Source organism: Cricetulus griseus, chromosome 5, assembly GCF_003668045.3.
Source record: "Cricetulus griseus strain 17A/GY chromosome 5, alternate assembly CriGri-PICRH-1.0, whole genome shotgun sequence".
NCBI lineage: Eukaryota > Metazoa > Chordata > Mammalia > Rodentia > Cricetidae > Cricetulus > Cricetulus griseus.
In genome coordinates, this window is record NC_048598.1 from 99,166,174 (window position 1) to 99,187,575 (window position 21,402).

Consider the following 21,402-nt stretch of genomic DNA (forward strand, 5'->3'; position numbering starts at 1 on the left):
CCTATAACTGGACGGGGTGGAGACTGTGAATTTGACTGTGTCAAATCAGGTGGTGGCAGAGACCCGGGGCAGGAGAGAGGCAGTAAAATGGAGAGTAGGACAAGACACAGATGGCAAAGGACAAAAGGGAGAGGGGAGTCTGAATAGTGTCCCAGACTGCATGAATGATACTAAGATTTGTAGGAGCCATTACCCCAGAAGCCACCATATTTTCAGGGCCAGCCGGATCACTGTGACCACCCTGCTTTAGCCACCTGGCTCCCAAACAACACCACCTGGCTCCCAAACACCACTACCACATGGGTAAATCTCTGTCTAACCCAGAACAGCTTCTGTCAGCCCCAGCTCCCCAGCCCATCACCTTCTCTCAGGAGCAGTGTTTGTCCCACAGTTCCTCTCTCTTCTGGGGCCTCTTTGTCTTTGGCTTATTACCTAAAGGAAATTATGGGAGGCTGGGCTCATTTGTGCCAGCCACTCCTTCCCAGCCCTGACTGTTGCTTCCTGGCCTGGGCAGGAGGCCAAGAAAAGTGGGTTGAATCAGCCAGGTACACAGTGGAATTGAGTCAGGGACACGCTGAGCATGGGAACCCAATCCTCAGGACTTGACCAATCCCACATGCGGTGGGAGACAAGACTGGTATGGGCAAAGGTGACAGGAACCTCACCTTTTTAGCCCTCCTGCTCTTCCAAGGCACATCATGTTTGTAAAAAATCATTAACTTGGGATTTCAAGTGCCAGGAAGGCAGGGCCAGGTGTGTCCCTGAACTTCTCTGGAGCGCCTATGCATGTTGGTGTGGGAGGAAGGCCTGCAGGATTTCTTGGTGCAGAACTGGGAGGCTACAGAATACCTCTAGCCACAGCCAGGCAGCAGTCAAGTCCTGCCTCCAAGCAATGCAGGGTATTGGTAGCCACGTTTCTTTTAGAAGCTGTCCAACAATTGATTTCCTAGATCAGATTCCAGGGATCAACAGCCCATCTAGAAGAATACGGCCGAGGCTGAGCTGGATTAGAGCTAAGGTATGGAAAGGAGAGGGGAGGTCCGAGAGAGTGGGGCTAAGAAGGGCTATCAGCATATTGGGATCCAGGCAGAAGAGTTCAGGGCCCTTCTTGTTCATTTATGAAACATAGATTATTTACTAGGGCTGGAGCAATGGCTCAATGGGTTCGATTGCTAGGGTGCACATGACAGCCCACAGCTGTCGGTTACTATGGTGTCAGGGGACCCAGCACCTTCTCACCTCCAAAGGTTCTGCATGGGCATACTACACAGACATATGGATAGGCAAAATTAATTTTAAATAAAAACAATAGTATTCACCATTCTGGACATTGGTTATTTAAATTTTCAAAAAAGAAACTGCTTATCATCATGGTTGGTGCCACAGCGTGGGAAGCTGTCTTTGTGGGGCTGTAGTCGGAGCCAGCCAGGCAGCCCACGGTTCATACCTGAGAGGAGGAGTGTGAACTAAAGAAAGGCTAGCTAAAGATGTCAAGAGAAAAGATGGTGGCACAGCAACGTGGGGCAACCATAGAGGGTGACCACGTAAGGCACTGCTACATGGAACCGAGCCCGGGGGACTGAAGTGATGGACGAACAGAGGAATAGACACCGCGGGTGTACAAGTGTGAAGAGAGCTCTGGGATAAAAGAAGTGGGGTGAGTGAATGTCTGGCGTAAAAGTGTATGTAATTGTAGATATGAAACAGAAAAATATTGGTCAGATGAATTGTATATTTACCTGGGTATATTTTAATAGTTAGGAAAACTGGAGTAAAGCAGAAGCAAGTACAGAAATTTTTAGAATTTGTAAATTTTCTAAGTATCCTTTCCCCTCAAAGAAGTCACCGCCGCAGCTGTCTCAGAGCTGCACCAGGGCTTGGGGAATCGGAGATGGGGTTCCGCATACACTCTATGTCAGCAGGACCTGTGGGTGCCAAGAACTCAGAGTTGCTACAATGGTGGCATTTGAATTTTCAAGCAGCTGCAGCCACAGATGACTTACAGTGGGCCAGCCCAGGCCTAGACGGCAAAGGCGAGCCAAGGCCTCCAGATTGCCCAGTCTCTGGCAGGAAGGCCAAGCCTAGAAGCCCAAAGCCTTGGGAGTTGTCACCATGGCCACTACCCTGCCAAGTGTATGGAAAATGCTAATTAATGCAGCCTGTTAGAAACTGTTTTAAGACCTTATAGAAAAGGTGACATAGATGAATTTATTCGAATTTTTTCAGATTTTGGACCCTCAGAAACTCAAGGATTAGCTATAGCTGCTGCATTACAAGAGATTTCAGTTAAGGATGTTTCAGTTCAACAAACTAATCATAACCTAAGGAAAAGGAAGACTGAAAGATGCATGTATGTTCTGTAGGGCATGGCCACAAATGTGTGTGAGGTGTGGATGTAAATGCATGCACCCTAACAAAAGGAATTACTTGAATTGCTTTGGATATATCAAAAAGGGCACCAGGTCAGACAGTGTCTTAACAGGAAAGGTGTCAAGCTGTGCCTCTCACAGTGGGCCCCCAGAGCCAGTCAGTGGAAAATGGCCAAAGCCAGCATGACCTGAGAGCCCAAGGATCCTGTATGGATGGTTCAATAGCCTTTAGAAGAGGAGAAATTCTCCTATTTTTATGGTTAGAAAATAATCTAGAAAATGGAGATTAACCGGGCATTGGTGGGGCACGCCTTTAGTCCCAGCATTCGGGAAGCAGAGGCAGGCAGATCTCTGTGAGTTCGAGGCCAGCCTGGTCACCAGTGCGAGTGCCAGGACAGGCTCCAAAGCTACAGAGAAACCCTGTCTCGAAAAACAAAAAAACAAACAAAACAAAAAAACAAAAAAGAAAGAAAGAAAAGAAAAGAAAAAAGAAAATGGAGATTAATACAATATTTGAGAAAAGTTACTGAGAAGAAGCCACAGGGAATTGCCTCTCTGTTAGGGCCCACCTAGAAAGGTGTCATGAGAATGCAAATGAGACCATGCCAGCTAATGAAAGCTTTACAGCTTGGATTAGAAAAGACGACTTACAAACTTCAAATAACTTTCAAAAATTAGTTGGAAATATGATCCTATTTAAAATTGACTACAGGGGTTCTTGACCCCCTCAGTGAGATTCTTAAGGGCAGTTGTGACCCTAGTTCATCTAGACAGCTCACAAAAGCTGCTAGGCAAGCGCTGACTCAAACGGAGCATGCAATTGACGTGCCCATGGAACTTTGAAAACAAATTCAAAAACTAAGTAGAGGGGAGTCGTGCCCCAGTCTCCACATAATGCATTAAATCACGCACTCTGCATTTTAAATTTTCTGAATGTGGATGCCCGTGAGCAATCTGCCGCGGATAGATCCTGGCATGATAGAACTTGAGTGACTTTTGCTCAAGCCAAATGGAAAGATCCTTGCACTAGACTATGGAAAGAACCCAATCCTGTTTTAATATGGTGTTGAGGGCATATTTGTGTTTTCTCAAAGGAAGAAAAGGAGGCTCAGTGGCTGCCAGATGCCTGGTGAGGTGTGTGGAGCAGAGGAACCTGTGACTGCGGAACCCGCCCAAACGAATTCCAGTGAGATCTGCTGAGGCTGTGTGCCTGGCCTTCTGATGTCATCCTTCTTCAGTCCGAGAAGGAAAAGAGACTATGGTTGGAGACTTCCAGTTTCTCAACAAGCCTGCTGCATCAACTTCCCAGACTTCTGTGAATTTTATCCTGGATCCTGACAAGAAATGAAATGTCTGGCTGTTTATCCACACTACATCTTCGGACACAGAACTCCTCTTTGCCAGTCTTCCCCTTTGGGGGGGGGGACTCATTACAATTGAACACTGTTATGAAGGCGATGTGTGTCTAAAGCTCCTCTGTGGTATGTGAGGAAGAAATGGACAAAAGTTTTGCAGTTAGTCTTCAGCACTCAAGGACTGTGGTGTCTCAAACTTATCTTTGGAAATCACAAGCAGCAGTGCACTGGACTTTAGAAAGGGAAAAAGAAAAGGTTCAGAATTGTGAGTTATTCATACTTCACCCACCATGATAACATTTCATTGTCCTTTGATTGATTTAAAAATTATTAGAATTGTAATCCAGCCAGTTATGTGTCTATTGTTATTAATCATACTGTAGTTATTGTTTACAACCTTTGCTGTGCTATGTAAGTGTTAAAGTCATAGCTCATTCTGATAAGATTTTGAGATGATGCTCATGTGTTGGTACATACTATGCAATTAAGAAAGCAGATTTAGATTTTGTTACAGCTAAAACTACTGGAGACATCCTAGACCAAATTTAAAAGGCCATTTCATTTCAATCATCCTTTATTCCTTTCATAGGAGATGTTGTAGACACAAAAGCATATGCATTGCTCAGCATTATCAAGCTTGCTTGTGAACTCTCAATGAAAAGTTGGCTCAGAGGTGCATGACATCAAGCTATGCACTATCCTCTAACATTTTTATTACAGAGGCTGGTGGTCAAAGACAGGTAAGATCGTTTTGCCTGCAGGTGACTTAAGACAGTCCATGTATGATGGAATGTGTGTTCCAATGATGGTTAAGGCTGGAAGGTGGAAGAAGACAACCTAAGACAGACGCAGCCATCTGTCCTATAGCAGAAGCACAGGTATTAGTTAATTAAATTAAGAAGGGGGAAATTTGTCAGGGCCCATAAAGATGACTCCACTCCATCTTGACTAAAGGCCAGAGAGTTCAAAATTGTCCTTAGTAAGTCATAAGACCTAAAGGTCAAAGTAGGATGTTTGATCTTGGTTGGGTGTCTAATCCAAATAACTACAGACTTGGTATGAGGTGTGGTTACTCCTGACCCTCAAGGTCAGATAACAAGAAATTAAATATAAGGTGAGGTTACTGAATCCTTGGAGAATTGAGGAAGAAAAGTCTGTTCCATATGCATGATACCATGTTCCCCTTTTTGGTTAAGGTATTTAAGAATGGTGAAAAATAAACTTGGTTCATTCAGTACCCAATGAATTGCCCTCCTGACATCTATCCTGTGTCTCTGTCTTTTCCTTTAATGTCTTTAGCTAGCCTTTCTTAACCCACATTCCCCATCTCAGGTACAAACCGTGGGCAAGTCGGTTGGATCTGACCATAGCCCCACAAAGACAGGCTCCCACACCAACCCCAGAAAGACATGCCAGAGCCACCATTTTCTGACTCAGAGAGGTCTGCTGAACTCTCATAAGGATAATGGTTGAGCAGACAATGCAAAGACCACCAATGCCCACCACACTGCCTGGGTTGGGCCACATGGAGGAGACAGTGTGACCAGAGATCCTGATGCCTGAAGAGCAGCAACCATCACCCTTCAAGAATGGCCTGCTGGGAAATGGAGAAGTGTTCAAAATGCATTTGGTCAAGTGCATAGGTTTTTTCTTTTTTTCCATTAAAAAAAGAAAGCATACCAATGGCTGATTTTTGAAATAAGAAATGAAACTAAGAACCTCCCCCAACACTTCTCAGGTTTTAAGAAAGGACTTATACAATCCACTGTTGCTTGTGGCCTGAAAAAATAACACCTTGAATAAGAAAAATCAACAAGAGATTGACCACTCTCAATGCTCCAGGGAGCTTGGATTTACCTGCCAAAAGTAAGATGTAAACTCAGGTCCATACAAAGACTTAGTAAACTTCCTAAGAGAGGCCTTACCCTCTCTGAGGAGCAGATGGGGGTGGGGTGGGATTGGAATGTAAAAAATAAACTAATAATAATAAAAAAAAAACTCAGGTTCATAATACTTAAAAATAGCCAGACTGGTTGGGCCATCAGCAGAATGGGATGTCCTAGGGCAGAGACAAGTCTCCCTTGCCCACCAGCCATGTGTTTGATCGCTCATTTCCATAGCTCATGTATCCAAAGCTGAAGCCACTCTCAGAAGTTCTGCCACAAGTGACCATTCTGTGGGTTCTGCCCCACAAGCCAGCAAGGGAACTCAGCCACTGCTTAGCCTGGTTCTCTGGACACAGGTGACATCTGTGGGTTCTTGGGGGTGGGCAGCAGGCTAGGGAGCCCTCCCACACACACAGCAGGCTCTGTGGAGGCCTCAAAGACCCTGCTGTTATACCCATTGGTACATCAAGCTTCATGTGAACATGAAGGTATTGATCAGAATCAGGTTGTGGTTGGTGGGCATGGAGAAGGAGAGCCGCTCACATGGCACACGGCTGTGGCATAGGCTGCTGAGTTCCAGTGTCTTCTCAAAGGCCAGCAGCTGTTCGTAAAGCTGAAGGTGGGTGACATCTTGGTCCTTTTCCTCTTGCCAGCGTCATTGAGAGACAGGTTCATTTTTTACATCAGATAGGCTACAGTGACAGTCACACTTCATAGACCTACCTGATCAATGAAGTGGATGGGCTCCAGGAAGAACAGGGAGAGGCTCTGGGTCTGGCAGATCTGATGGAGGTAAACTTGCTACTGTGCTCAAGGGCGTTGTGTAGGTTGGATGTGATGTTAAGGTCATAGTCGATGACTTATTGCCATTTAGGTTGGTAGAGGTAGGCCAGGATCTAGACTGCAAGGCTGTCTGGTTGGATTGCCATGTGTCTCAGTATGACTGCTGGGGTCAGAGCTGATGCACAATGCCCTCTCCCCAGGACCAGTACGAGGTGTGTGGTGAGGCACTCGGGGAGGACACGGTGTCCATGTAAGTCTCATAACGCTGAGTATTCTGCCTGGAATTACCCCAAGGTAGATGGCCTGATGGCCTTGCTTCATAGGTTAAGGATGGAGACCTGAGGGCTAGCAGGTGGGGAAGTATTCCTTGTCTGCCTAGTTAGGAGTGATGGAGCAGATGGGCATGTTGTCCTTGCTGAGAAGGCCAGCATGAGGCCAGCGATGGCCGGGTTGATGGCCATCTGAATGTGCAGCAACCTCCCTGACCAGCAATCCAGCAGCCTGGCTACACTCTTCCAGGGATCAGTCCTGTAGTCGTGACACCCTCCCCATACCTATGCTGGCCCCAGATCCACATCTGGCTCCTGGCCTCACTGGCCTCAGCCTGGTCTCCCCTCACCTGCCTCCTACTGAGCGTTGAACCCTTGCATCTATTTCTCAAGTCAGGAAAACGTGAAACTCAAATTTTTAATCGGTTTAAGTTTTATTTCTGGAGACATAGTTTCATCATGTTGCCCAGGCTTGTCTCAGACTTTCTATGTATTCCAACATAGTCTCCAACTCATGACCCTCTGCCTCGCCCACCAAAGTACTGGATTAGAGATCCAAGTCACCATGCCCACCTGACAGTTTTAACGGTCTCATGATGAGAAGGAAGGAGAAATGGAAGCCCGAAAGTGCTATAAGAAGGGAAAACTCTAAGAAGAGTCTTGTGAAGTCAGTGGGATTCTTAATGAACATCGCCCAAGACAAAAGTAAAAAGGATCCTGGAAGTGTGATTTCATTCATTTTAAGCTGCCTTGGTGATCTCGGGCATCACAAGTCTGGAATGTCTTTTAACGCTCTTCTCAAGGGCGCCAGGATTTCCCTTTTCTGGGAAACCACTTTACTCAAACTTTACAAATATTCCTCCAGGTGTGGTGTAGCAGCCCACTCCTGTAAGTGCAGCACGAAGAGGACAAAATCTGGACAATCGCTTCAAATACGATGAAACAGAAGAGGAGGAAGTAGAAGAAAACGGAAACAGTGCAATTAAGGCTTTGCTTCAGTGCCTAGGAGTCTCAAGCAGGCCCGAAACCTTGCTCCCTCTCCTACTCTGCTCAAAAAGCTACAGTGGCTTTTACAAAATGAAGTCCAAACCTGAGCAAGTTTTCTATGTCAACAGCATGGCTAATTAGAAAACAGTAAGGTTCTTTGGCTCAAAAACAGCAGCCCCGCCTCTACCCGCCCAGACCACAGCGGGTTCTGTTGTCCTCCAGCGCCCCCTGCTGGCGCATAACGGGGCTCGGCTTATTTCTGGGCTCCACCGAGTTCGGTGGGTGGATGGGCGGGTGGGATGAGGAGGTCCCAGGTCAGGCGTAGGGGTCACTGTGAGCTCAGGGGCTCCACCCGCAGCCACAGCCCGCCCTCTGCGCGCAGGATCAACTCCGGCTTCCGGCGGGGCTCCTTGTTGTCGGGCAGGATGCGGAAACGCAGCAGTGTCAGCGCCAGCACCACCTTCATCTCGGTCATGGCGAAAGTCTGTCCTATACAGTTCCTGCGGAAGGGCGGGGTGGGGACTCTGGCTGTGTCCGGACCCAGCCAGGCACCCTAGGACCCAACCTGACCCGGGCCGGGCACAGCCAGAGTCCCTGGATTAGCCCTTCACCTTCCAACTCCAGACTCTGCAGACTTTTACACATACCCTGAGCTGAGGGTGGGAAGGAGACCCAGAACCTAACCACCCCAAATCCCCATTATTCCCCCTGACAGCCCCAGACTCCAGCCCATCTGTCTGGCCTCACCTGGGCCCTGCAGAGAAGGGAATAAAAGCCAGAGGTGACCTCTTCTGAGGGTTTTCTGGGTCAAATCGGAAGGGGTCGTAGACCTGGAGGAGAGGCAAGCTTAGGCTTCTAGATTGTGTCTTTGAACACAGCCAGCCAGCCCCAGAAAAGGCAGACGTGGAGAGGGGCAACTTCTTGTTTCAGGTTAAGGCCGCACCCCTCCCCAGGTCCCAGAAATGCCCGGAGGATCCCCCACCTCAGGGTCTGGCCAGACTGAAGGATTGTGATGGATACCAAAGACGCTGATGATACAGATGTTCCCTGTTGGACAGGAACATCCAGTCAGTATCAGATCTGAGCGGCCCCTGGGGACCATCACCACACTCAGGGGCCTCCCCTCTGCTCCTTCCCTCGCCCAGGACTCTGAGGCACCTTTGGGGATGACCCTGCCATCAGGCAGCACAATGTCCTGGGTGCAGCGGCGAAGAAGGTCTATGACCGGAGGGTGCAGCCGCAGACTCTCCTTGATGCACATGGTGAGGAAGGGCAGCTGGGCCAGGTCGTCCCTGAGGAACAAGCCACACAGTTATCCAGGAGCAAACCAAAGCCTTGCTCACTTGGATTCTAACCACTTCCCTCTCGTCCTTAGTGCTGTCACAAATTGTATTCAGATGGAGCAAAGAAGTTTGCTCCATTTGTCTCTAGCTACTAAGAATAATCTTGAACTCCTCATATCCCCCTTCCCAAGTTTTGAGGTCACAGGGATCAACTAAGATCTTTGATGCATTGCTCTGGGTCAAAGATTAACACGCCCCTCACCCATCACAAAAACACCAGAAAAAAAAAAAACTTTTTTTTTGTTTTTTTTGTTTTTCGAGACAGGGTTTCTCTGTGGCTTTGGGGGCTGTCCTGGAACTCGCTCTTGTAGACCAGGCTGGTCTCAAACTCACAGAGATCCACCTGCCTCTGCCTCCCAAGTGCTGTGATTAAAGGCTTGCGCCACCAACGCCCCGGTTCAGAAAAAAAAAAAAAAAAGTAACATGAAATATTTCTAACTAAAGCATGCCCTTCCAAATTAATCCTTAAACCATTTGAGAAATCTGCAATGCAAAAGCTTTAAGAGTTTTATATAATGACTTGGACGTGCTGATACTCAAGAAAATGGAGGGCAGAAGATCAGGAATAAATAATTGGACAGCCTGGGCTATAGGAGCCCTTGCATAAGAAATAAATTATATAATGAAATAAGAAGAGCAGAAATAAAGCTCTTTAATGGCCTATATAGTTATTTAAATGAATATATGACTCCCTAGGAGAGTGGTAATGGGAGAAATGGCCCACTACTATAAAGCTGTCAGTTCTTTGCACTCATCTATCTTAGTTTTTTGAGACAGGGTTTCTAGATGTAGCCCTAACTGTCTTGGAATTTGTTCTATAGACCAAATTAGGCTTGAACTCACAGATCTGCCTGCCTCTGCCTCCCATATGATGGGATTAAAGTCATGTGCCGCCACCACTGCCTGGCTAGCCCTGTCTTTATTAATTTTCAGCACTATCCAATAAACCTTTTGCAGTTTTTCTATCTTTTTTAAATGCATTTTTAAATTTTCAGACATGTATATAATGTATATTGCTCATACTCACACTCCAGTACTCTCTCATCCCCTCCCTCTCCTGATGGGTGCCCTTTGTCCTCCTAACCAATCACCCTTCTAGAACTTCAAGGTCTTTTCTGTTTGTGAGCTGATGAAGTTAAAGTTGCTTTGCAGGAGCATGGGGGTGGGGGATGGAATATGTATTTTAGAACCTGAAAATCCTTTCCCAGGACTGGATTTCATAGAGGCTTGCAATATAGGCAAATGTCCACCACTAACTGCATCCCCACACAACTTTATTCCAGTTAGAAGTTCATGCAGAGGTAAGTCAATTTAAAAATGAAAGACGGAGCCAAACTATCAGTCAATAAGATCTATTAGAAAACTGTAGTAATAAAAATGAAAATAAGTTTTTAAAAACTAAAGTTACTAAGGAGAACTGTGGACTATAGAGCTGAGGTGGGCACAAGAAGACAGTCCACATACTTCTGGGAAATGGGTAGATCGTTTAGAGAAAGAAGTTAAGAAAAGTAGCAATATGGAAACCTGAAGAATTAAATGCAGTCAGGCAAAGAATCCCAGGACTGGAGAAGAGGAGTCAAGAGGACCAGAGGTCAAAGTCAGTCTCAGCTACAAAGTAAGCTGGGGGCTGTCATTACCTCAACAAACAGCCACCCAAATAAATAGATAAATAAATAAAATGCTTGTCCATCATGATGGGACACACCTTTAAATCCAGCACTTGGGAGACAGGCAGACAAATCTCTGTAAGTTTGAGACCAGCCTGATCCACATAGTGAGTTCTAGGCCAGCCAGGATTACACAGTGTAATCATATATATATGATTACATAATCATGTATATATATGTATATATATATATATATATATATATATATATATAATAAAAAATTCTTGGCCCCTCCAAATACAGGGTAGAGTCTCTCAATACACCATGAACATTCAAACTCTAATAGCATGTCAATTGTCCTGAAGACTTGTCATTTCTTCATGGTGAGAATATCACAACTTCTTTTGTTTTTTCTTGGTATTTTCAATGAACCAAATGGTACTGAAAAATAGACCAAGATACAGCATGGGGTTTCACAAGGGTTGAAAAAGAAGTGTCCATGAGCTACAAACAGAAGAATGGTACAACAGACAAAAGAAATTCAAGAGACGGGAGGAAGAGACTCAAGAAAAACAAATTGGGTTTGAAAAGAGCCATAATGTGTGTGTGTGGTGCAATTAAGTAAATGAAGAAATGTCCAAACCTTGCACATAATCCCTAAACATAAAGATGTTGGGATACTGTAAGTATATCAAAATCTCAGTAGTTCCCAACATGGTGAACAATAACTATAATAACAGCAACAGAAACCACAAGAACCTGAACTTACCACTCAATCTCCTGAGGCTCTCGGTCCCTCAGCAGCTCCCGAACCTCCTGCCGGCAGCGCTCCTGGTATTCTGGGTGCCTCGCCAGGTTGTACAGGACCCAGGAGAGCCCACTGGCAGTGGTGTCATGGCCTGAAGGGTGGATAGACAGGCAAGCTTGGGTCTCTGGCCTGTTTCAGCACTTGGGGTAAAGTACCCAGAGAGGGAGAGGTCCCTAGAGAATGATGGGGGAGGGATGAACGGAAAGAACGGAAGGATTCTAGGTTCCCTACAATACCTACATGGGATTGACAGCCCTCTACCTCCTTTGGAGTCCCACACAGGGACCCTCACCTCCAAACATGAAGGTGTCAGCCTCTGCCCGGATGTCTTCATCTGACAGCTCCTTTCCATGTTCATCCTAATGACAAAACAAGACCCTCAGCACTGGCCATGTCTGAAGTGGTATGAGACAGGTTCTGATACCCACTGTGCACACAAGAGGCCTCCTCTGTCTTCTTCAGAGCCTGCCTCCATTTCTTCCTGGGTGTCCTGCCCACTGTTTGGTCTTTTAACACAGCCTTCAAAAGAGTCACCTCTAAAATGGATCTCTGCCTTGTGCCTGGTTTTCATAAGCACCATTTGTAATTCCCACTAACCCCTGGTCAAGTCCAACCTCTTGGATTTATATACACTGAACATTCATGCTGCTGTAGCCCACATAAGCCCACCTTGGCTAACAGGAGCACATCAATGAAGTCCAAAGTCTTGGACTTAGCCTTGGATTTCAGGAACTCATCAACACTTTGGCTAGAGAGGATGCGGCGTCTCTCCCTGATGACAGCATCTGTGAAGTCATGCACCAGGTCACAGGCCTTGTGGAAGCGTTGCCCATTAGCAGTGAGGTAGTACAGGAAGTCCGAAAACAGGAAGAGCTTCTGGGACCTTTTTACTATGAGAGAGCTGAGTTCCAAGATGGCAGCAATGTATTCACTGGGAGAGCTGAAGGAGAGGAAGCAACTTAGCACACACAAAACCCCAAAGAAGCTCCAGCCAGAGTCTCAAGATCAGGATCCATCCTGAAAAGGGCATCCACAAAGCACAATTTCTGTGTCCTGCTCCCCACAAGTAGCTTCTGACCCAGGAATCCCGGGCATCATTTCCTCCCCTCATTCACTCAGCATCCACTCCTGCTCTTCTCCGGTGGTTTCTTGTGGCTCTCCCCAGGCTCACACCCTCCTCTCCCAGTTCCTTGTACCCTGTATCTCTATTGAAGCTCCTCTATTGATTAGATTGCCCAAGATCACTGTGCCTAGACCACCTCACTCCACCCCTGCACAGACACCTTCTCTTATGACCCTGGAAACACAGGATGGAGCGCACACCCTTCTGGCTAGACAACAGCTTTAAGATCTGGCGACTATCTGGAAATGGTGACTCCTGACTGTGATTCCAGCACACAGGAAGTGGATGCAGGAGGATCAGAGTTCAAGACCAATCTAATCTACATAGGGAGTTCAGGCCAGACTAAATACAGACTGAGATGAGGTGAAGGAAAAAGAGAGGGGATGGAAGGGAAGAAGAAGAGAAAAGATGTGTGGGCTATCAATGCTCTGTAATGGTTACGTTGGAAAATCTACATTACACTGAGAAGCACCAAAGATTAACAGAACATATTTCTGTACATGTCAGAGATGGTGTTTTGTCTCCAGATGGAATTAAATGAGCATGTAAAACCTGCACTGAATATGGATAGTTTCTTCCCCCTGGATGGGGTCACATGGAAGAGAAGGGAAGGAAGAGGAAGCCTGCTGTTTCAGACACATTTCTCTCTGTCTTTCTCTGCCATCGTGGTAGGAACCTGTCATTCCCCATCATGATGGACTGAAGCCAGTGGACACACTAAATCTTTCCTTCTTAGCTTGCTCCATTTGAGATATTTTACCACAACACTGTAAGATGCCCTTCAATGTCTGTGGAAGGAAGATGCCTCCATCTGAGCTGGCTCTTTCACCTGCTGCCTGCCACACCTCCTTGCCTTTATGCAAAGTATTCCACCTCCCTGGAAGGACACTCATTCTCTTCTGTCCCTGTCCTTAACTGCCACTTTTCACCTAACTCCTGCAGTCTCCTCCACACCCTCTAGGTAGCCCTCCACCGCAACCTACTTTCTTGGTACACGGCCCATGTTCCAAGGTTGGGACAGGGACTCACTCTTGACAGTTGCTGTCAAAGCCAAAGAGGCATCTCTGCAAACTGTCCAAGGTCATGAGGCTGATGTTCTCAAACATTTCCAGACGTGCACTGCCTTCCGAGGACAGGCGCTTCCACTTGTCCTGACCAGAGAAGGGGACAGACATGGGACTGAGCCTTTGATCCTTGAACCCCTTCCCAACCCTAAATACTAGACTAGGCATGTGATCGAAGAGAGAACCTGACTGATGGGAGCAGAGGATGGTACTATTATAGGCCTTAGGTCACCTGAGTCTACTTCTAGCTCCTGTGTGCCCTTGGTCTGCTTGCTGCCCTCTCCTAGGTCCTGTTTGTCAAGTCTTCAGCCACAATTAAGTTGACAGGATTTGTTACTCAGTAAACTATACTTTAGGACTTGCTCTACCATTCATGCTCTCTTACTTTCTGTAAACATGGAGAACACTGACCTCTACGACCTCTGGTTTCATCATGAATAATACAATGGCCACACTCAGCCCTGCCTCATGGCACTATGGAAATGACATCACTCAACATAAACCACAGAACTGGCATAATATTTTATATGCAGAATATGCTCAATAAGTGTCAGCTGTGGTTGGCATCCTCACTTAGCATAATTGTAGCTAGCTATAGAAACGGCCCTGGTTTTCTGTAAGACCTCCATTCTTAGCCTCTGCAATGTATCCATGTAAAGTTCCTGCTTTCTCCCTTTTGGAACCAGCATTTTCCATGCTTGAAAACCCAGAGTGAACTCGGCTCTACCCAAAACCTTTCGCTTCATTTTTCAGATGAGTGACCATAATCACCCCTCCCCACACCCAACCAACTTCTCCCAGAAGGACCTTGGTTTTTTGAGACTAGGTCTTATTGTTAATGTAGCTTGGACTGGTCTGTAGTCTACAATCTTTCTTTCTCAGTCTCCCTGGCCTGGGATTCAGGAGTGCATCACCCTGGCCAGCTTAGGGGCAATGCAGTCTAACCTAGTATCCTACACAGAAAGAGCTACATCCATAGTCAACGTTAACCTGACAGTTGACTCCCAAGGACTTCTGCGAAGGAGAGTAGATACTGGTGTGCTGGGAGCCCCATCCACATGCTAAAAGCATGACTCCATGCTGTCATCCTGATCACCTTTTCTGTGCACATTATTGCTCTCATTTTAAAGATGGGGAAACTGAGGCTTGGAGAGGAAAACTGATGTCTCCCAGGCATGCAGCAGAAAAGCACGCTCAGACTACATCTGTCTGAAATCACTCGCTTTTCTGCAGTGTTCTATTTGGGAGCCTGAATTTGAAGAACTCACATGCATGATGTTCACACTCTTGTTAAAAATCTTCACATAGGGCTTCAGGATGTCAAAGTGGAAGGCTGGTGTCAGCAGACGACGATGGTGGCTCCATTTGTCACCTGAACTCAGGAAGAGCCCATCCCCTGGGAGGGCAACCATGGCAGTGGGCAAAGGTGGAACCTTCCTCTGACCCACACCAAGGTGTCCCCTGACCCTCGCCTTGAGGTACTCACCCAGCCAGGGCTTCAGGAAGCCTAAGAAAGTCATGTCCTTGGGGGCCACCAAAGCTGCCATGAAGAAGGACAATTGGACCGTGGAGAGGGTGAAAGGTGGACTTGGAGGTGGGGTGGGGACTGCCGAGGCTGCCCACTTCCCCTCCAAACACAGGAAGGCAGGAAGGGAACAGGGACAAAGAAAGCAGGGAAGGGAAAGGAGGTGAGACAAGACCCGATCAGACTGTAGCAGCAGAGAGAGCAAAGGTCAGCCTGACAGGGAACAACCCATGCCCAGCATGGGCTGCTACATGGTCCACTATGTCTTCCACATCTGAGCAGAGACCTAGGACACACTGTCAACTGCAGCTCTCTGACATGGCCTGACACATCCTGGTATATATGACAGGGGCTCATGCTATCATGACCTGATATAAACTCAATACACATGGTATCCCCTGACATGTCACAACATGGGTGTGTAACAGTCTGGCATGACTTAATTGTGCCCTTCAGATAATCCCAGATTGACATTTAAATATGGCCCTTTTTGAGTTCCAAAAGTGACCTAGATATGTCCCAGACCCCTCTACTTCTCTCCTCTATGCCACACTAAGTATGAAGTGTTCAGAATTAAGGGTGCCTCTATTCTCAGAGCCATGGTCCCACTGGAAAGAGTTGCTTCTGCCGTCTCCAACCATCAGGCAGCCCCGGAGCCAACCAGACCCAGCTGTCCCATGTGGACACCAGTGGATCTTTCCCTGCAGTGCTCTGCATACCATCTCTGTCTTAAATCATCTCCAGCTTGGGGTGCCTTCTATCAAAGGTGGCTGGGGCAGCCAAAACTCATTAAACTCAGGAGGTGGGGAGGAGTTCATGCTATGTGACATGCGTCTCCCAACCTCAACTGTTCACCAAGGAGGTACCCATCTTGGAAGAATGCTGTTAGATTTCATTGGGGACACAGGGAAGAAAAAAAGCACTATGTTGTTGTGTACCATACAGACCTATGTGCACTCCGTGTTGTGAAAGGAGTCTGCAGGCACACATTGTAAATAATGCAAGGCAGACACATTGCCGACAGTTTGCAGTTCTGGGGTAACTATGGAGAATACCAAGAAGAGTGTGAGACCCACACCACAGAGCCTCATCAAACTCAGCATCTTCAGGAATGTTTGCACCCAGCAGCACAGAGAATTGATAATGAGGGAGAAATGCAGAATATGATAACGAAAGAAACCTTGGATCTCAGACAAGAGACTGGCCACATAACCAGAGGGTTGGGACTGAGCTCTGGAAGACCTGTCTGCTTTTGTCACATGCAGAGGACATGCAAAGTCATTTTTAAGCTGTGAACTCACTCTCTTCTCAGGTCACAAACTTTGTAAATAAAGCACATTTTAAAGATTCAATCCCTAGGGCTGGAGAAATGGCTCAGTGGTTGTGAGCACTTTCTGAGTCTGCAGAAGACCTAGGTTTAGTTCTCAGCACCCACATGGCAGCTCAGAATCACCTGTAACTCTTCTTCCAAGTGATCTGACACCCTCTTATGGCCTCTGAGGCACTGCATACATGTGGTACACACACATCCATGCAGGCAAACACTCACACATATAAAATAAAAATAAAGACCTGGAATGGTCATGCACACCTTTAATAGCAGCACTCAGGAGACAGAAGCAGGTGAATCTCTGTGAGTTCAAGGTCACCCTGGTCTACAAAGTGAATTACAGACCACCTAGAGCTATATAGTACCTCAAAATAATTAAATGCCTCCAAAATAAATAATTTTTAGAGACAGGAGGAACCTGGGGCTTACTGACCAGGCAGTCTAACTTAATGGGTGAGCTCCAGGGGAATAAGAGACCCTGTCTCAATAAAGGTATGTAGAGGGCCTGAGGGTAGCAACTCAGGTTACCTCCTATCCTCCACATGCACACACACATGCACGTGGATTCATACACATGCATACACACACATGTAAAAAAGGTTCATCAAAGAGAAAGCTTCTTTTTTCCAGTTCTAGTATGCAACCTATGACTTTGTTCATGGTAGACAAGTATTCTGCCCCTGAGTACATCCTCGGTCAATACATTCTCTTTCCTGGCTTAGATCACACACAGGGTTGAGCATCCATCCCTCACAACTCAAGCAGATCTCAGCAGCAAGGGAGACTCAGGACCTCATCCAGTCACTCAGCAGGTTAACCACAGAAACACGGCCACTGTTGGGAATGGCCTCATCTGCTGCTCAGCCTAGTCAATCCAGGGCAGAAAGGATTTGCACAAGAGATGGAAAAGAGGCCAAGGGTTGGGATCCTAGAAGGGATACCTGGGGCATGGAGCAGAGGGGCAACAAACGCAGGGTCGACAAGCCTCAGCACAGGGATGACGGGTCCCAGCCAAAGAACTTGGACATCTCGGAAGGTCTTGCCCATTTCGGTCACCATCTGCATGCCTTCCTCATTGCTCTGGATCTGGGGAGGGAGAAAGTTGAGGTGGTCCAGGAAGGATGTCTCAGATGTTCCCACCCCCTACCCACCATGCTGCACCCCTCTCACCCGCCTACTTGGGCCATTCATCTGTGTATCTTGGTGAGTTAACCTGAGCTCAACTATGAGTGTCCCTTCCTGTATCCAGGCATCTATTACATCCCTTTCTCTGATGCACCACTCTCATCTCTTTATTTGTGACATAGATATAGATAACTGATGGATCAATGGGTAGATAGATATATTCATACACATGTATTTTGAATAGTAGGTGATAGAGGTATGAACTAATTGGAAGAGGGATTAAAGGAGATAGATAGATAGATAGATAGATAGATAGATGAACTAATTGACAGAGGTCTTGAAGGAGACAGATAGATTGATAGAAGATAGATAGATCAATGAACTAATTGATAGAGGGATTAAAGGAGATAGATAGATAGATAGATAGATAGATAGATAGATAGATAGACTAATTGATAGAGGTCTTGAAGGAGATAGATTGATAGAAGATAAATAGATAGATCGATGAACTAATTGATAGAGAGATTAAAGGAGATAGATAAATAGATAGATAGATAGATAGATAGATAGATAGATAGATGGATGATTGACTGCTGGTAGCTATATGGAAGATATATAGACAGATACATGACAGATAGCATAAGTATATGATGTTGAGAGACATGGTAGGTAATGGTAGCAGAAGAAAATGATTAGAGGTAGGTCTAAATACACGTGTGTATTTATTACTTTGCCATAATTCTGCTTCCTTTATCATTCCCTTAATTTCCTTCATCTGATCACTCCCTCTCCCCTCTCTCAATGTATGCGTATGGCCGCTTTTTCTTAAGGGATTTTCCCCTAAGGGCTAAATCATCTCTCTCTCTCTTCTTCCTTACCTCATTCCTTCAATCCTCTACTCTAGTCAGGAGTGAACCCATAGCTAATTCCGTGCCACCCACCTCTCTCCCTAACTTCAGCAGAGTCCACTAGCACCACCTCTGGGCAGACATCATGGAGGTTCCCAAATCTTGGTTCCCCGATCGGGAGAGATGTGAACTTGGAAGTCATTTAAGTAGGAAACTGATGGTCAGCTCAGGAGATCCTGAGGTAAGGAGGCAACTTCAAGAAGCACAGAGGAGGGAAGATGGAAGAGGGCGGCAGGGGAGCCATGTGGAAAGATCAGGCAAGGAGGGCCTAGTAGTAGACAGAGAGGGGCCTCAGGGAGCTCAGGGGAAACCAGTGGGGATGTCCCCCTGCCAAACAGGAGCTTCTGGGAAAGATGGAGAAGCCACCACAACAGGGAGCAGTGAGGAAATGAACGAGGCAGAGCCAGGGTTCAGGGACCTAGAAATCACCCATGTGACAGAGAAGAGAGAGAGTCAGACCAGGAAGGGGACAAGCAATGACAAAGAGTCCTTGTTCCTAAGAAGATGGCAGAGCAAGCAGACTGGAGGTTTAGTGCAAAAAGAGCCATACTGGAGGTATATGGATGGGATCTGACATGTCTTCTGACTGGACAGCATCACTGTGGATAACACACAGAAAACATGGAGTTTGCGATCACCGAAAGCAACAATTTTCCAAGTGTCTAGAGGAACACTGATCGGTCAAGAGCCTCAGACTGACTCTTGATGGGAATCTGAACTAAGGTGGAGATGAAAGGCTACTATCAGGAAGCTGCTAAGTTAGAGTGTACAAGGGATGGAGATGCTGAGGGGATGTTGGATGAGAGAGGGCAAAGGAGACTATCAAAGGAAAGAAGATTCTGTTGAGAGAAAGCAGTACTTAATGAACAGCATTGGAGGGAATATATATGTGTTATGAGTGACACTGAAACCCAACCTGAGATTCTGCAATAGGGTGCCAGCACAGCATGGAGCAAGGGAACCCAGGGATCGGGGAGAGTGCTGAGCAGGAACTCCCCACACCAGGGAGTGTAGCATTATGACTGAGATCAGAGAGAAAGCAGTCATGCTGCTGTGACTGGGCTCTGGAATAAAGAAGTTGCCCAGCATGCACAAACACTAGGTGATTGGGATATTTCACTACCAATGCTAAAAAGTGTTTGATTTTCCCCTAAATTGTTTAAGGGGGCCTGCTAATGCAACTTCAGGACAAAGGGCAAGAAGAGAAAGGAGAATGACCAAGGGGTTAGAGGGAAGAGAAACTAATCATTCTTCTACCCCCCACCCCAAAGAGGCCCTGTAGGCAGAGCTAAGAAATCACTGCTGGATTACCTCGAACAGCCTTTACACAGGGGCAGGAGCTCGGTCCTACCTCAACTTGATGTGCCCTGCTTTATTCAAGCCCAGGGGAAGCCTGCCCCTTTGTTGCTGTTTTTCTTGTCCCACCAGCCCTAAATAAGCACAGGGACACTATGTTAATTATAACACTGTTGGCTGGGCTTCTTATTGGCTAGCTCTGTCTTAATTATTAGCCATTTCTATTAATCTATGTATTTCCACGTGGTCTTAGCTTACCAGAGAGTGCCAGAACCTTCTACTCCTTTGTGGTCTACATGGCATCTCCTTCCAGCTCTTTTCTGCCTACCTTTCCCAGAATTCTCCTCGTCTCCTAGCCCCACCTATCTTCCTGCCTGTATCAGCCAGTGTTTTATTCATCAACCAATAAGAGAAACATATACTCAGAAGGACAACCCCCATCACCCCTTTTTGAATGGAGATAGAGGAGGAGTGGATGGGGAGGGCGTTAAGTGGGGGGGCAGGAGGAGAAGAGGGAGGGGAAACTGTGGTCAGTATGTAAAATAAATGAAAAATACGGTGACTAAATAAAATTAAATTAGAAAGAGAGAGAAATTACAGCTGACTCCTACAGGGCAAGTAGCAACCCAGAGAGGTACAGCCACTGATTGGATATACCAGGGACGCCACTGGTTACTCTGCACCGTCCACCATGGGAGCTGCTGAATATGACAAGCATCCAAGAATGAGAGGAAACCCCAGTCCCGTAGAGAATGTGACCTACAGTGGGGTTGGGACCAGGTAAGGAAAGGAAAAAAGCCTCTGCACACAGATGTGACAAAGGATATGCTGTTTGTGATAAGGAGAGAGGGGCTCACTGCACCCCTAGCTCAGACTTCTCCTGACCACACCCCTGCCCCATTCTTTGAGTACCTTTCCTGACTCCTAGGGAACACATCCACCCTGACATCCCAATCCTATCTGCTGCCATACTCACCATGCCCAGGTGACCTAAAAACCAGTTCCTCCTAGGGGTCTGAGGGAAGCATCTGAGGCGGGAGCAGTTCTCACAGAATGAGTAGGTCCAGGCAAGAATTTTGGCCAGAAGCCAGGAAGCCGCTCCAAACAGCAGAAGATGCCATGGAGAGGCCAAAACGGAGGTCGGGCCCAGCGCAGACACACTGGACTGCAGCATCCTGCAGAGCCGATAAACACATGGGGAGGATCCTGTGGCTCAGGAGAGAGACTGGGAAACTCCAGGATTCCTGAGCAAGGGCGGAAAGTGCACTGGCCGCGAGGAAGGGGAGGGAAATCCATAGGCACCCAGGGAGAGAGAATAAGTGAGGGAAGGAACAGGAGGGGAAGGGACACACGGATAAGAGCTGCTAGGAGTCTGAAATAGCTCTGTCTCAAGTACGTGGAACTGGCCCCAGACAGTCACCCCCGAACCCAGGGTCGCTTATGCCAGCTGGGTCCATGGAGCCACCCCAACACTCTTCCTGATCAGAGTCAGGGCCCTCTCTTGCCTCACACCCCGGGCCTGTACCTTACGTGAGAGGCAGCCTGTCCTGCAAGACTTTCTCTTGCCTCCTGTGAAATGCATTTATCTCCTGCTTTTTAACTGCAGGGAGCTGTGGGAGGCTGG

General features: G+C 46.9%; 1 protein-coding gene across 2 annotated transcripts; it reads right to left on the bottom strand.

The window, feature by feature from the left end:
* Positions 1–7,072: 7,072 nt before the first annotated feature.
* Positions 7,073–21,402, bottom strand: LOC100773326 (cytochrome P450 4F5). Of its 2 annotated transcripts, XM_027419521.2 has the most exons (13): positions 21,304–21,402; positions 20,755–20,953; positions 17,391–17,535; positions 15,081–15,134; positions 14,863–14,990; positions 13,560–13,681; positions 12,077–12,347; positions 11,700–11,766; positions 11,369–11,498; positions 8,808–8,941; positions 8,632–8,696; positions 8,397–8,479; positions 7,073–8,149 (listed from the first exon to the last, which is right to left on the bottom strand). In XM_027419521.2, the coding sequence occupies exons 2-13, from the start codon at positions 20,950–20,952 to the stop codon at positions 7,978–7,980; spliced, it is 1,569 nt and encodes a 522-aa protein (XP_027275322.1). In that variant the 5' UTR covers position 20,953; positions 21,304–21,402; the 3' UTR covers positions 7,073–7,977. The 2 variants fall into 2 exon arrangements, with proteins under 2 accessions (XP_027275322.1, XP_027275323.1); XM_027419522.2 differs by lacking the exons at positions 20,755–20,953; positions 21,304–21,402 and adding an exon at positions 20,037–20,113.